At 37.5% G+C, this 15,038-nt stretch overlaps 1 protein-coding gene across 4 annotated transcripts in view; it reads right to left on the bottom strand.

Annotated features, from left to right (window-relative positions):
* HSH2D (hematopoietic SH2 domain containing) overlaps window positions 1-15,038 on the bottom strand; it is a 39,201-nt gene that overhangs the window by 4,509 nt on the left and 19,654 nt on the right. For 2 of the 4 annotated variants that reach the window (XM_051972068.1, XM_051972069.1), the window contains 2 exons: window positions 7,784-7,906; window positions 3,098-4,261 (listed from right to left, as the gene is read on the bottom strand). In XM_051972068.1, coding sequence (XP_051828028.1) covers window positions 3,890-4,261; window positions 7,784-7,906 — 495 coding nt within the window. In that variant the 3' untranslated portion in view covers window positions 3,098-3,889. Of the gene's footprint in view, window positions 1-3,097; window positions 4,262-5,373; window positions 5,500-7,783; window positions 7,907-15,038 lie in introns of those variants that run through there. The other 2 variants (XR_007949581.1, XM_051972070.1) reach the window with 2 other exon arrangements.

Below are 15,038 nucleotides of genomic sequence, written 5' to 3'. Positions count from 1 at the left end.
CATGGAGGTCCATTCCACTGAGGCTCATAAGCCATCTCTCCTATCTTTTCCTTTGATTTCTCTATGTCTTGGTCCTATGGTTTCTCAGGGAAGGAATTTTCACCCAAAGTCAAAAGCCCTCCAAAACTTAAGGACCTTTAGAAAAATGTATGTAACCAATTGTGCAGACATCTTCTAGGCTTACCAAGTCTCCAGGGCAACGTTTCAGGGTGAAAAGGCAGGGAGGGAAAGGGTCAACATTCACATTGACCTTCAATCTTTCTCTATATATCTCTTGCCCATTGTTCCTTGTGCTGCCCCACTGGTTCCAAGAAGAACCTGTGTAACTCCTCTGCCTCATGATAGTTATCATATGCATCTAGAGAGAATAAGGGGTTCGTGTTCATGTCATGGCTCCCTGTGACTGTGTCAGTCTGGTGAAATCCATGGACTTTTCTCAGAAAGATGCTTTTAAATAGATAAATAAAATGCATAAGATTACAAAGGAAATCAAGAGTACTGGAATAAAATGATCAAAATATGTGTGTGTGTATTTTAAAAGCAGGTTCATCAGGTTAAAACCCCCTGCTGGAAATCTTTAGGCTAAACATTTTTGATTGTATCAATTGGTTCTTACATAGCATGGTATTGAACGAGATGAGGTAAGATCTTTTAAGACAGCTGTGAAAATCGAGTAAGGTTTCATCTATTTCAAAATTTGAGTAGGCCTGAAGGACTTTGAGCATTAAGTCAAGGGCATACTTAAATCCTCTCCCTGCTATCCTTCTAAGGGCATACTTAAGTCCCCTTGTTATCCTCCTATGACATTAGTGTCTTTCTGTTTAGGTCAAATATGGGCAACTATGTACTTATTGGTCAAGTTTAATTTGTTGGGTAGTTTCTGCGTTTAGAATGTAAGATCCTCAGCCAATAAGGATGAGGGTCAGTGGTGGGAGGGTGTATTTGCTTTAGGGATTAAAAATGTTGACCCTGCCCCCTACGGTGCTTCCTCCCTTGATTGTCTGCTCGATAGGTGGGACACGCAATTCTATCAAGAACATATAATAAACTTTGCTTTGCTTCTAGAGATCTCTCTAGCTTTTTTTATTAAATGTTGTCTGAACCACACAGTATACTTTCTCTATCCTGATCCCTTGTATACCCTTCTCAGATAACATGTTAAAAGTATAGTTCATTACTTAATCGTTCCCTGAGGAGTCACTGTTGCCTTCCATACAATATTCAAAGAACTTACTTTAAAAATTGATTGGGCCACTTTAAACAGATACTTCAATCCCTGATTTGGGAATTACCACTTAATTCATAATGATAAGATTATAAAATTCATGGATTAATTCATAAAAAGCCATGAGGAAACTAAGAACTAAAAACATAAAATGACCCCCAATATCACATGAGTACTAAAGATTTGAATCTCCTTTTTCAGACTGAATCCATCCTGCTTTCCACTATCCCAATTTACTGAATCAGGAAGGAGCATTGTGCCTAGGGGATGTGAGACAGCTTTTCCAACCTTTCCTTCCTTTTTCATTTGTCATAAGCTAAACTCAAGATGCATCAGTACCAATTTGTCACTCTTTCTTACTAATTACAGCCCTGCCTGTTGAGAGCACAGCCATGAACCCAGTCTCCTCTGCTTCAGTGGGGTAGACAACATTGGTCACTTGTCTTCGCTAATATCCCAGGCCTGTTACATGTTCTATTCTCCTAATAAAAGAGTGTTAAAGCAGTTCCAGTTGATTGAGGAGTCTGATGAATGAATTCTGCTGAAGCAGAATAAAGAGACTAGTTTGTAGCTCCAAGGGGAAAAATTTTTCCTCAAAACAAAAAAATCACTTTACCTGAGTGAGTAAAAATACCAGAATATAAGTTGATTTTTTGAATTTTGTATTTGAATTTTTTCCAGTTCTTAGGTAGCTTTAGCTTATATGCTTAAATTTCTTAATGTTGGGGTAGGGAGCTGCAGGGAATCACCACACTCAGGATTCTATTTTTTTATACTTCCCCCACCCCTAAGACTATGAAATCACAAACTCCAATAGCTTGAAGATACTTTGGAGATCATGTGGTTTAAACTCCTATCTCATGCATTAATTCACTTTTTAATTCAATTTCAAAACTTCTCCTATAAAAACATTGCTGGGGATACAAAGAGAGAAAGGAAGGAAATAAGTATTTATGAAGTTCCTACTATGTGCCTCCACTATGTGAAGCACTTTACAAATATTATCTTTTTTACTACTCACAACAACCCAGTGAGGTAGGTATCATTATTATCCTTAATACTCAGCTCTTCCTGACTTTGGGTCCAGAACCCAATCTACTGCAGCACCTAGAAAGGAAATAGTTCCCGCCCCCAGGGAATTTACAATTGATCTATTGGGGGAAAATAATATGTACGTAGCTAGGTAAATCCAACATTCCCAACTACTCGGTTATCCAGTTCTCTTTGAAGACTGTGATCTCTACTTACCCAAAATAGCTTATTCTATAGTTAAAAATGTCTTCTTTTATGGGGATAGAGACAGAACCTGCAATTTCATTGGTATTGGTGAGGAAATTCCAGCTACTCATGCAGGTTTGCACCTTTTCTGCCACTGATGGTTTTAGTGCTTAGAGATTCTGACTGGCTCAAGGTCATATACTAAGGCTGTGTCAAATTTTTTTCTTAAAATTAGGTCTTTTTCATAAGGAACCCAAACCTGCCTTTCTGTTCTTTTCTGCCACTAGTCAAAGTTCTGCTCTTTGGGCCAAGCAAATGATTATTCTCTCTTTACTATAATGGTCTTTTCAACATGTAAAGACAAAAATTTGATATCCCCAGGAAAGTTTCTTTTCCAGGATAAAATTCTTCATTTAGTCCTTCAACTTGTATGGATGAATTTCTGGTTTCATTATCAACTAATTATTCCCCTTCCGATTCTTTTGAGCTTGTTAATGTCTCTTACAATGGGATGCCCAGAATGGAACACCTGGAGTACAGAGCACCTATCGTGAGTCATCCCCTGTTTTCTCCAGGGCCCTCAGTATCCCGGGGCAAAGGGTGGAGGATAGCAGTTCATGTTTTGAAATAAATATGATAAATTCACAATGGTCATTCTCTTCGGCAAAAGGTAAGTTTATTTAGGGGAAGAGGTTACAGACAAAATAAGAAGTAAAATAAGCACCAGGAGTGGCAAATATGAAATAGAATTGGGAGAGAAATAGAATTACCAAGGAAGGGAATTTGGGAGAAGCCATTAAAGGAATATGCCGTAAGACCTGGGTATGTCATTGACTGGCGGGTTAGATCCACAGAGTTTAGCAGACTAACCAGATTTAGCTAGAGTAAAGAGAAAGATGACATTAAAGGGAAGACACGATGAGGAAGAAAAGAGAGAGAGAGAGAGAGATAGTACCTTATGATGGGCTTAGTTCTGAAAAGGACTTAGCAAAGATCTTCATCATAAGCAGATCTTTTATAATGGAAATATAATCTTGAGTGTATCTCAGGGAAACCAAGGAAGTAAAAGCGGGAACTCAGGGGGAGGGATCAAGATGGAGGGGAAGTGCCAGAGATCTCAGGGGAGCCAAATGAAATACCTGGCAGACCAGGTCCCAAACCTGTCTAAGCATAATGTTAATCAATATCTCAAAGATTATTAAGAGATGCACAGAGGCTGGAGGTAAAGAGTATCTTCCTTACAATCACTCTATACAAACAGAATAGTCTGGGAATTGGTTATGTCTGATAATAGCTAGTATTCCTCTGGGAGATTACTACCCCCTTCTAAGGCCAGGAAAGATGGTTTCCTTAGAAGTTGAAATGGGGGTAGCTGATGTCCTGGAGGCTTGTGGGGAGAGGTATATTTTGGAAATGAAGCTCATTGACACATGTAGATATAGATTTTTAGGTATATATATTGATATCATTAGGAAGGTCCTGTGCTGAATAGTCCACCTGGGGGGCAGATTCATCTCCCACTAAGTCTGGGGCCCCTCTGGGTTGGTTCTCTATAGGGCTCCCAGGTACTGCTGAAGAAGGGAAGAAGAAATTAACTTCAGAAACTACTTGCTCTGTTCTCTTCTCATTCTGGGGTAATTTCTTAAGATTATTGCAGATTTCTTGTGGCGCGTCATTCACCAAGGCCTTCTCAGACCTCTGGGTTTGGCCTGGGGCTGGGAGTGGCTTTTCAGGTTTGATCCCTGGCTGGGATGACACATGTGATCTGTCAGCTTTGGACTTCTTTGCCAATTTTTTCCGAAGCATTTTCAGGGGTTTCTGTAAACAGAGCTCAGTGTGAGTGGCCATATCACTCTGACCTAGACCTTGGAAATATTGGAAAGTTGGTCTTTGTATCTTTCCACTCCTCCCTCCCCTTTTAAACATCCTCCCTGACACAGGGAAGGACAAACCCAGTATTCTTCGTTAGGGTAGCTCTTTGAAATGATCCTTCCTAGACCTTTTCTAAAAAATGCACGGAGCTAGAAATCAGGAAACCCAAGTTCTAGAGCCATTCCCCCCACTAATTAGCTTTATGATCTTAGGAAGTAATTTTCTATTCTCTGGGACTATTTCTTCAACTGTAAAAAGTGGGGTTTAGACTAAATTTTCTCTAATGCTTCCTCAAAGGTTTGACATTCTAAGTGTTAGATTCTAAGATTTCTTCCAGCTCTGAATTCTCTGGTCTATGTTCTATGTTCTCTTCTAGATATAAAAATTCCATTGTTCAGTCTGATGAAAGAATGCCCTATGATATGATATTTTATTTTTTTGGAGGCAAAGTTAAGTGACTTGCTCAGGGTCACACAGCTAGTATCGAAGGGTGGATATGCACTCAGATCCTCTTGATTCCATGGCCAATACTTTGGCCATTGTACCACCTAGCTATTCTAATATGATATTTTAAAGAAATCCAGTAGCCAAGTAATACAATTTAATAAGGGTACCTTAAAGACTTGAAGATTTAAACCAAAGCACTGAGTTAGCAAGAGGGGTATAAAAGTAGAAAGTGAGTTTTTATAAAGGCAAGAGCAAGAATAGACACTGGTATTCTTATACAGAAAGGCCAAGGCAGAGAGGGAACTTGATCTTAACCAAAAGATTATTAAAAGTCCAGGAAGAGTGACCCTAAATTTGTTCCTCAACCTTCTGCCCTACACCTGATTTTTACTAGCTGTGTGATCTTGGGCAAGTCATTTAGAATGGGTTCTTCACCTGGGAACCATAAGTTTCTTAAAAAAAACCAAAAACCAAAATCTTTTCTGTTGATAACTCTTAGAATCCTAGTGTTAACTCAATGGAATTGATAGAAACAATGCTTATTGGTTCACACATTAGAGTGAATCCTTACATGGTGTTAAGTCACTAGAATGGATAGAAACAATGCTTACACCTTTGAGAGTTCACACATTGGAGTTCACAAGTTGGGAGATTTCAGTATTCAGTATGAGATTCACGAGTTTACACTTCCCATAATCCCACTCTTGGAGGAGGAGTCAACCTTTGTGTTTACATCTCTAAAAGAGCATAAAAAGGAGCTGAGTCAGTGGAGTCAGTTCAGTTCAGAAGATTGCCAGGAGTCGAAGTTGAGCTAGAGGCTAAGGCTGGCAGAGGCAAAAGACTAGCAACGAGAGCTCTTGGAACCAAAGAAAGCTAACTGGGTTATTTTGGAAGAGACAATAAAAGATTGGATTTTAACTCCTGGCTGTATCTGAGATGATTATTACTTTGAACCAAAACAAAGGCTGCCTCCAGAACCTCCCCAAGAAACCTACACCACAGATAATTATATTTTAATAGAATTGATTTCCTGCATTTAAACCATTATTCTTAACTTTAGATGTGGTTTCTTAATTGTGGATGGGGATAAAAGAGAGACCCTAAAACTCAGAAATTTCAAAAAATATATAAAAAAAATTGTTTTGAGTATAATTGGGGGAAATAGTAAATAAGTTAATCAAATACTAATACAAAAAAATTTATTCTGAGATAGAGTCCATAGGTTTCACTAGACTACCAAGGGAGTTTATGATATATAAAAGGTTAAGAATTCATGATTTAGAAACTCCTGAAGTCTCAGTTTCCTCACTTGTGAAATGGGGATAAATAATTGCTTTAGCATTCACCTCACAGAATTGTTTTGAAACTTTAATGATATGTATGTCTATGTTTATGTCTGTGTCTGTGTCCATGTCTGTGTCTATATCTATATAGGGGCAGCTAGATGTCATAGTGGAAAGATTTCTGGGTCTGGAGTTAGTCAATTCAAATGCAGCTTCAGATAGCACGTGACTTTGGACAAATCACCTAACTGTCTACCTCAGTTTCCTCATCTATAAAATGAGCTGGAGAAGGAAATGACAAACTACGCCTGTATCTTTGCTAAGAAAACCCCAAATGGAGTCACAAAAAAATTTGAACTGATTGAACAACAATATGTCTATATAATATGAAATCCAAAACTAATTCCATTTTGTTTGGTTCTTTCCATTTTGTGATTTTCTTTCATTTTATTTTGTTATAAATCAAGTAATCATAGGGAATTAAGATACTGAGTCAGTTCTAAGAAACTGAGATATTGAGCACTAAATACAAAATGGTCCATACATATTGTGATGTGTTCTTGAAATAACCACAGAATGTTTCAGGTGGCATAGTGGATCAAGTATGTCCTTTCTGAAAGAATTGAGTTTGAATCCTACCTCAGACACTTAGTAGGCTTGTGATCTTGGGTATGTCCTTTAATTTCTCTTTACCTCAATCTTCTCAACTGAAACCAAGAGGATAGTAACAGCTTTCAAGGTTGTTGTGAGGATCAAATGAGATAACATTTGTATTTGTTTTCAGTCATTTTCAGTCATGTCTGACTCTGTGACCATTTGGGGTTTTCTCAGCAAAGATATTGGAGTGATTTGTCATTTCCTTCTCTACATATTTTACAGAAGAGGAAACTAAGGCAGACAGAATCAAATGACTTGCCCAGGCTCACTCAGCTAGGAAGTATCTTAGGCTGAAGTTTTCCTGGTTCCTGACTCCAAGACCACACTTTATCTATTGCACCATTTATCTAGCTGCCCAAATGTTTTTAGGCACTTCATAAAACCTCAAATAGCTACTGCTATTATTTTTTGGCTTTTGATACTGTCATCCAATGTATTAGGGATCTCTTCTAATTTTATATCTTTTGCAAATTGACCAAATATGTCACCTATACCTTCTTCCAAATCATTGATAAGAATGTTCATAGGATCATAGATGAGAATTTGTAGGAACTTCAGAGTACATCTACCGCAACACTTATATGATGCAGATGAGAAAACTGAGTCTACAGTGACTTACCCCCAAAGTGGTAAGTGACAGAGAAACTATTTTAATCTATATTTTCTGCCTCTACTACTCTTTCCAATGTTCCATTGACTGGAACAGGGCCAAAGACAGATGATGGAAGTAGGAACCAAGAACAGAAGGTAAGAATTGCAGAGGCAGATTTAGCTTAGATAGGAGGAAGAGCTTCATAACAATGAACATAATCCAAAGGTGGAATAGGATAACTCCTGAAGTAATGGGTTTTTCTTTCCTAGAGATGTTTGAAGAAAGGCTGGATGACCACTTGCTGGAGGTTTTGTAGGGAAGATTGCTTGTCAGGTCAGATGAGATAGCCTCTAAAAGTCCTTTCAGCTCTAAAATCCTGTGATTTTTTCATTCATTACGGACCTCCCTCCAGGTTGATGTTGGTTCACTGATTACGACTTCCTACTGTTTATCGTTTAGATTACATTCACATGAGGAAAGATGACTTACATGAGAAAATGAGCTCTGCTTGGGCAGATGAGCAGATGAGCTGTCCACTGGTCTGATTTTACTATTCACTGGTACGTTGGAGTAAGGGGAGATCTCTTCATAGTATTCATTGTTTTCATTCTCCTGAAAAGAAAAAAAAAATTAGTCATTTCTTTCCATTCATTCAATCAGCCTTTATCAAGTGCCTACTGTGTGAGAGATGTAAGGTCCTTGAAAGTAGGGACAGTTTTGGTTTTGTGTTTGTTTTACAGTGATTAGCAGAGTGCTTGGTATACAGCAGGTGCTAAATAAAGGCCAAATGATTATTGAATCTCTATTGATGAATTATTATGCCCCAGACACTGTACTGGAGTACCCCAAAGGCACTGGAGATAGTAATGCAAAAAAAAAAAAAAAACCATGTTCTTGGCCTGCAGTGTCTACCAAGCAAGCATATTAATGGGGACCAAATAAATAATGATAATTATTAACATTTATATAGCACTTTGAGGTTTCCAAAACACTTTATGTAGATCATCTTATTTGATCCTCTATGATATTGATAAACTTATTACCTGTTTTTTACAGATGAAGAAACTGAGGCCAGGAGAGATAAAGTGATTTACTCAGTGATTCACAGTCAATGAATGTCTGAGATAGAATTCAAATTCAGGTCTTCCTGAAGTCCATAATGAAAGTTAGCAGAGAAGGCAGGAACCTAGTACAGAACTCATGGCACAAATCTAAAGGAGTTTTGTATGTAAGGTAAGTAAAGCTGGAATAATTAATGACTCTGGAATATAGAACTGCAGCATCTTAGAATCCAAAGTCATAGAATTGTTCTACTCTGAGTCTTAAGGTCAGATGAACCCAGATAATAGAATCTTAAGATCCCAGTTAGCTCATTAATAAGCCTTTATTAAGTTCTTATTCTATACCAGGGGATAAGCACCATGGATGCTCCCTCCTCCCCCCTAAAAAAGGCCTCTGTTCTTAAGGATCTCATATTCCAATGGAAGAAATAAAAATAAAAGTAACTCCCAGATAAATAGAATAAGTGCAAAGTAATCTCAGAGAGGAAAGACTAGGAGGTGTGGAAGGGATCTAGAAGAAGGGGGAATTTGAACTGAATCTTGAAGGATGACGAGGGGAGGAGGAAGTGCATTCTAGACAAAAATACTGAGTTGGGAAAATAAGAGTGTTATGTTTGAGCCTCAACAAGAAGGCCAGTGTCACTAGATGATAAAGTAAATGGGAAGGAGAAGAGTATACGAAGACTGGAAAGATAGGAAAAAAATCTAGCTTTTGAGGGATTTAAATGCCAGAGCAATTTATATTATAGAGTAGCTAGATGGTACAGTGGATGGAGCACTGAACCTGGAGTCAGAAGACCTGAGTTCAAATCTGATCTAAGACATTTATTAGCTGTGTAATCCTGGGCAACTCACTTAATTTTATTTGTCTCAGTTTCTTCACCTGTAGAAAAAAAAATGAACTGGAGAAAAGAAATGGCAAACCATTCTAATATTTTTGCCAAGAAAACTCCAGATGGGGTCATGAAAAGTCAGACATGATTGAAATGATACAACCTTATATTATTTCCTAGGCATGACACGGTCAGTTCTATCCTTTGGGAAAATCTCTTTGGTAGGGATTGAAGGATGGATTAGTGGGGAGGGAGGTGAGATGGAGAGACCAATTAGAAGGAAAGGTTATGGGCTTAAGTATGTATCATTTATCATCCTTTTGTGTAAATTACGATTATGATTTTAGATAAAATAAGGAGAATGGCTATTAAATCTTTAAAATGTTGGCGTGAAGATCTAGCAATTTCTACATTAGAGGACTGAAAGGCTTAGAATATGATATTCCAGAGAACAATAGAACTAGGATTGCAACCAAGAATCACCTACCCAGGAAAAGTGAGTATTATCCTTCAGAGGAAAAGATGGTCATTCAAGGAAACAGAGGGTTTTCAAGCATTCATGATGAAAAGAACAGAACTAAATAGAAAATCTGATTTTCAAACACAGGACTCTGGAGAAGCATAAAGAGGTAATTGGAAAGTGATATCATAAGGGACTTAATAAGGTTTACCTGTTCACATTCCTACATGGGAGGATGATACTTGTAACTCAATAGAATGTTTTCATTATTATGGTAGTTAGGAGTATATATAGACAGAGGAACATGTCTGAATTGGATATTAAGAAATAATATCTTTTTTAATGATGAAATTAAGGGGTAAAAGAGAAATGTACTGAAAGAAAGGGAAATGGAGATGTAGAATGGTGCAAATTATCTGCCATTAAAAAAAAGAGGCAAGAAAAAGCTTTTAAATGAAGAGAAAGAGGGGGAAAAAGGGGAAGTGAGTAAACTTTACTCTTATCAGAATTAGCTCAAATAAAAAAATAACATACATACTCAATAGGGGTATAGAAATCTATCTTACCCTGTAGGAAAATAGAAGAAGAATGGGATATGGGAAGGAGTGGGGTGATTGATAAAAGAGAAGGCATATTGGGGATGGAGTGGTCAATAGCAAAACATTTTTAAAGAGGGACAGGGTGAAAGAAGAGAGAGACTAAATGGGGGGAATACAATTAGCGACAGTAATTGTAAAAGAAATTTTGAGGTAAGTTTCTCTGATGGAATATTATTGTTCTCTGGGAAATGATGAGCAGGATGATCTTAGGGAAAAAAAGGAACCTGGAAAGTCTTCCATGGAATTTGAGAGGAGGTTGGGCAGAGTAGCAAGTTAGAAAGTTTCTTAAGAGAGGCACCAAACAATTTGAAGAGAAACTGTTGGAATTCTGAATTGGAGGGCGTACATTAGAAATATTAAGGCAGCGGATGGTGTTGATGGAAACAAGAGACCATTGGAAAGATTCAAATGACCTGCATCTAATCTCAAATATAGTCTGAAATCACAGGATTCTGATATCACAATTTTGGAATATTTATTTGCAAAGATTGGAGAAGTGTTTGCTAGGACTGAGTCCATAGAGATGAGACATTTTAGTATGAAGGGAAAAAACCCTCACAGTTAGTAGCATGTGAATGGATTGTCCAAAGATTAATAGTCAATGGAACAATGAGGCCAGAGAAGGTTGGTGCTATTAAAATCTCCCTAGTAAGCTCTGGACTGCTTGATGGCAAGGAGCTACAAGTATCCCCTATTAGACTTAAAAGAGGAAAACAGCCAATTAGCTATGAGCTGCCAGAGATGGAATCATCTAGGGAAAAATGACTATTGAAAGAAGACTACAGGAGAGGGAAAAAAAAAAAAAACTATCAAAATATCTATTCAATGGAAAGAGACTATATTCCGCAAACTACATGTCAGTGACCTTGACTTCAAATCTTGATAAAATTCTTTGATGTTATTCAAGAGATAGCTAATGAATATTTAAAACACAAGAATTTTAAAGGATCTTAAATCTTAAAGGAAAAAAATGTCTTCATCAAGAACAGGTCATGATGACACTCAGGGAGGAGATACCCATCAATTGAGGAATGCCTGAATAAATTCTGCTATATGAATGTGTTACGCCACAGTTCTCTTTACAGTTTCCCTGTCTTAACTGTTCTGTCTCAATCTCTTATAAATTAGCAAGATAAAAGAGTAGATCTCCTGACTCTTTTATGGATTTACAATATTCCTTTAGAATATTCCAAGATAACCCACAATATCTTTACTTCTTTGTCTCCTGATTTTTTAGGGTTTTATGGCTTCCCCTCCCTGATAAAAACTTTCCCTCCCTTTCTCTTCTTTGTCTCCAAAAAGATATTTAAGAAGTTGGGGTTCTTCCATTCATTGCTGGAGAATGGCGTCTGGCAGCTGTATGCTGGACGCTGGATTCTTTGGGTCCTCCAGCCCTGGGACCAATATGGATTCCTTGGTCCCAGTATACTTATCTCTGTCTGACTGGATAATCTGAGATGAGAGTCCTATCCAGTCAATCTTACTCTCCCATTAATAAAAATATTAAAACTTTCTAATCTCTCTCCTGCCTCAGTTTCTCCGGCATTACAAATGTAATGGAATGTTATTGGGCCACAAAAATGGTGGAAATGTGGGAATTCTAATATGAATTGAAAAAGAGGGAAATAAACAGAACCACAAGTACAATTTATACAATAACAACAATAATGTAAAGACAAATAATTTTGAATGATTTAAGAACTAATCAATTCATTGACTAACCATGATGCTAGCATGTTAAATCCATAGCTAAACAGAGAGATGATGAATTCAGGGTGCAGAATGACTTAATTTTTACACACATCTAATAAAGGAATCTATTTTGCTTGACTGCGCACATTTGTTACAAGATTGTTTTTGTTGTTGTTGTTGTTTTTCCAATGTGTGGGGAGAAGGGAGAGAAAATTTATTGTTCATTCATTTTCACTTGTGTTTGATTTTTCTTGATCCCATTTGGAGTTTTCTTGGCAAAGCTACTGGACTGATTTTCCATTTCCTTCTCCATTTAATTTTACAGGTGATGAATCAGAGGCAAACAGATGAAGTGACTTGTCCAGAAACAACAGCAAAGTGTCTTGAGAATGGTTTTGAACTCAGAAGAATGAGTCTTACTGACTCTATATTTGGCACTCTACCTACTGTGCCACTTACCTGCTCCAGGAGGAAATATAGATTTTTATGAATTGGAGAAAATGAAACTAAAAACAAAACACAGGAAAAGGACATCTTAAAAAATAAACACTGGAAATATGTATAGAAGAATTGCACATGTTTAGCATATATTGAATTACTTGCCATCTAAGGAAGGGAGAAGAAGGAGAATACAAGGTTTTGCAAGGGTGACTGTTAAAAACTATGCATATTTTTTTTATTAATTGAAGCTTTTTATTTTCAAAACACATGCATAGATAATTTTCAACATTCACTCTTGCAAAATCTTATGTTCCAAATTTTTTCTCCTTTCCCTCCCATCTCCTTCTCTATATAGCAAGTAATTCAATATATGTTAAATATATTATGCACATATTTTGAAAATAAAAAGCTAAAAAAAATAAAATACCCTATGCTGGAAAAAGCCAACCAATCAAATAAACAAACAAAAAACCCCCACAGATCAATAGTACCTAACTTTATGTCTTTCTTGGACAGGAACACTAATCTGATCCACCAAGGGAATGCTATGAAGAGCTTTTAATTTAGATGATAAAGTTTATTTGTATTTTATCAAAATGTTTAATGAAGTATCTTGAGCTATTCTTGTGAATAAAATAGAGAGAAGTAGACTAGACTATGATAAAATTAGATGGATTCAGAGCTGGTTGAAGGGCTAGACTCAAAGAAACTAAAAAAAGAAACTAATGATTTCCTACCAACTTGGAAGAACTCCAGCTGAGTGGCTCAGGCATATGTACTTGGTGTTGAACAGTTTTCTCAATAATTTACAAAAAATAAAAATTAATCAAATTTGAAGCTAGCTCAAATTTGGGAAGGAGAATTATAGCATTTTATGGTAGAGTCAAGGAGCTCTTGACAGGCTACAGCATTGGGCTGAATTTCATTGAGGTGTAATTTTTAGGGATAAATATAAAGTCTTATACTTGGATTTGAGAAATCAACTTCACAGTCAATAATAATTTACCAAAAACTTCCTATGTGCCAGGCACTGTGCTAAAACTGAGCATACAAAGGAAGGCAAAAGCTATTCCCTGCCCTCAAGGAGTTCACTTTCTAATGGAAGAGAAAATATGTAAATAACTAGGTACATACAAATTGTATAGTATATATGGAGGGTAATCTCAGAGGGGAAGGAATAGACAATTTAGGTAATGTGGGATTTGAACTGAGTCTTGAAGAAAGCCAGCGAATCCAGGAGATAGAGATGAGGGAGTGGGGCATTTCACACACAAAGATAGCATGTCTTTATGCAACAAATATAGAGATAGGAGATATAGTATTGAGTTCTAGGAATAGCGAGAAAGCTAGAGTAACTAAATTGTGGAATGTATAAAAGGAAGAAGAGTGTAAGAAGACTGGAAAAGTAGAAAAAGCCAGACTATGGAGGGCTTTACATGCCAAATTGAGGATCTTATACTTGATTCTGGAAGTAATAAGGAGCTACTGATGTTTGCTGACCTACACTTAGGAGAAATCATTTTGGCCCCTGAGGAGAGGATGAAAACAAGGCAGAGAAACCAACCACAAAGCTATTGTAGAAGTCCAAATGTAAGATGAAGGCATGAAAGAGTGAGTGGAAAGGATATATATTTATGATGTGATGAAAGTAGAAAGCAGTAAGATTTGGTAATAGAGTGGAAGAATTGGAGTGAGTAAAGTGAGGAATTGAAGATGGCAATGAAGCTATGAGTCTGAGTGATTGAAGGGAAGATGGTATCCTCAATAGTATTAGAAAAATTCAGAAAAATGGAGGATTTAGTAGGAAAATGGTGAGTTCTGTTTTGGACATGTTAAGTTTGAGATGTTTATGAGATAGCCAATTTGAATGTCTCAGGGGTCCTCAAACTTTTTAAATAGGGGGCCAGTTCACTGTCCCTCAGACTGTTGGAGGCCGGACTATAGTAAAAACAAAAACTTTGTTTTGTGGGCCTTTAAATAAAGAAACTTCATAGCCCTGAGTGAGGGGGATAAACATCCTCAGCTGCCACATCTGGCCCGTGGGGCCATAGTTTGAGGATCTCTGGAAGTGAATAGAACACTGGGCTAGGAATCAAGAAGACTTGTCTTCATGAGGGCAAATCTAGCCTCAGAGACTTCTTAGCTGTGTGACCCTGGGCAATGTAAGCCTGTTTGCCTCAGTTTCCTTATCCGTAAAATGAGCTGGAGAAAGAAATGGCAAAGTGCTCCAGTAGCTTTGCTGAGAAAACCCTAAATGGGGTTACCAACAGTTGAATGCTATAATGTCACGCTAGCTCTTTGGAGGGCCTCAGGATCAGTCAGAATCAGGATCAGTCAAAGTCCTTGGTCTTTAGGAGGAGAAGTGAAGGAGGCAGGCAAGCTGCCACTGGGCTCATTAAAGATGAATCCTATACTCTCGAGTTTGGAGCCTAAAATCTTCTCTCTTCAGCCTGCTGTGGCAGAGAAGACTCTGATCTCTCTCCCTCAGCCCTCTACCACACATTCAGCAAGTGCCATTCCTGAGGAGAGCTTTCACATCACCGTATCATCTAAGATATGCTTATAGAACTGTCTTAGATGCTGTCTTAGATTCAATACACCTTTTCAGAGTTCCAGCCCTCTACAGGATGCAAATGAAATGGCTCAACAATCATCATA

Source organism: Antechinus flavipes, chromosome 1 (assembly GCF_016432865.1).
Source record: "Antechinus flavipes isolate AdamAnt ecotype Samford, QLD, Australia chromosome 1, AdamAnt_v2, whole genome shotgun sequence".
NCBI lineage: Eukaryota > Metazoa > Chordata > Mammalia > Dasyuromorphia > Dasyuridae > Antechinus > Antechinus flavipes.
Note: the sequence above shows the minus strand (reverse complement) of the source record. Positions and strands in the feature narration are given on the sequence as shown.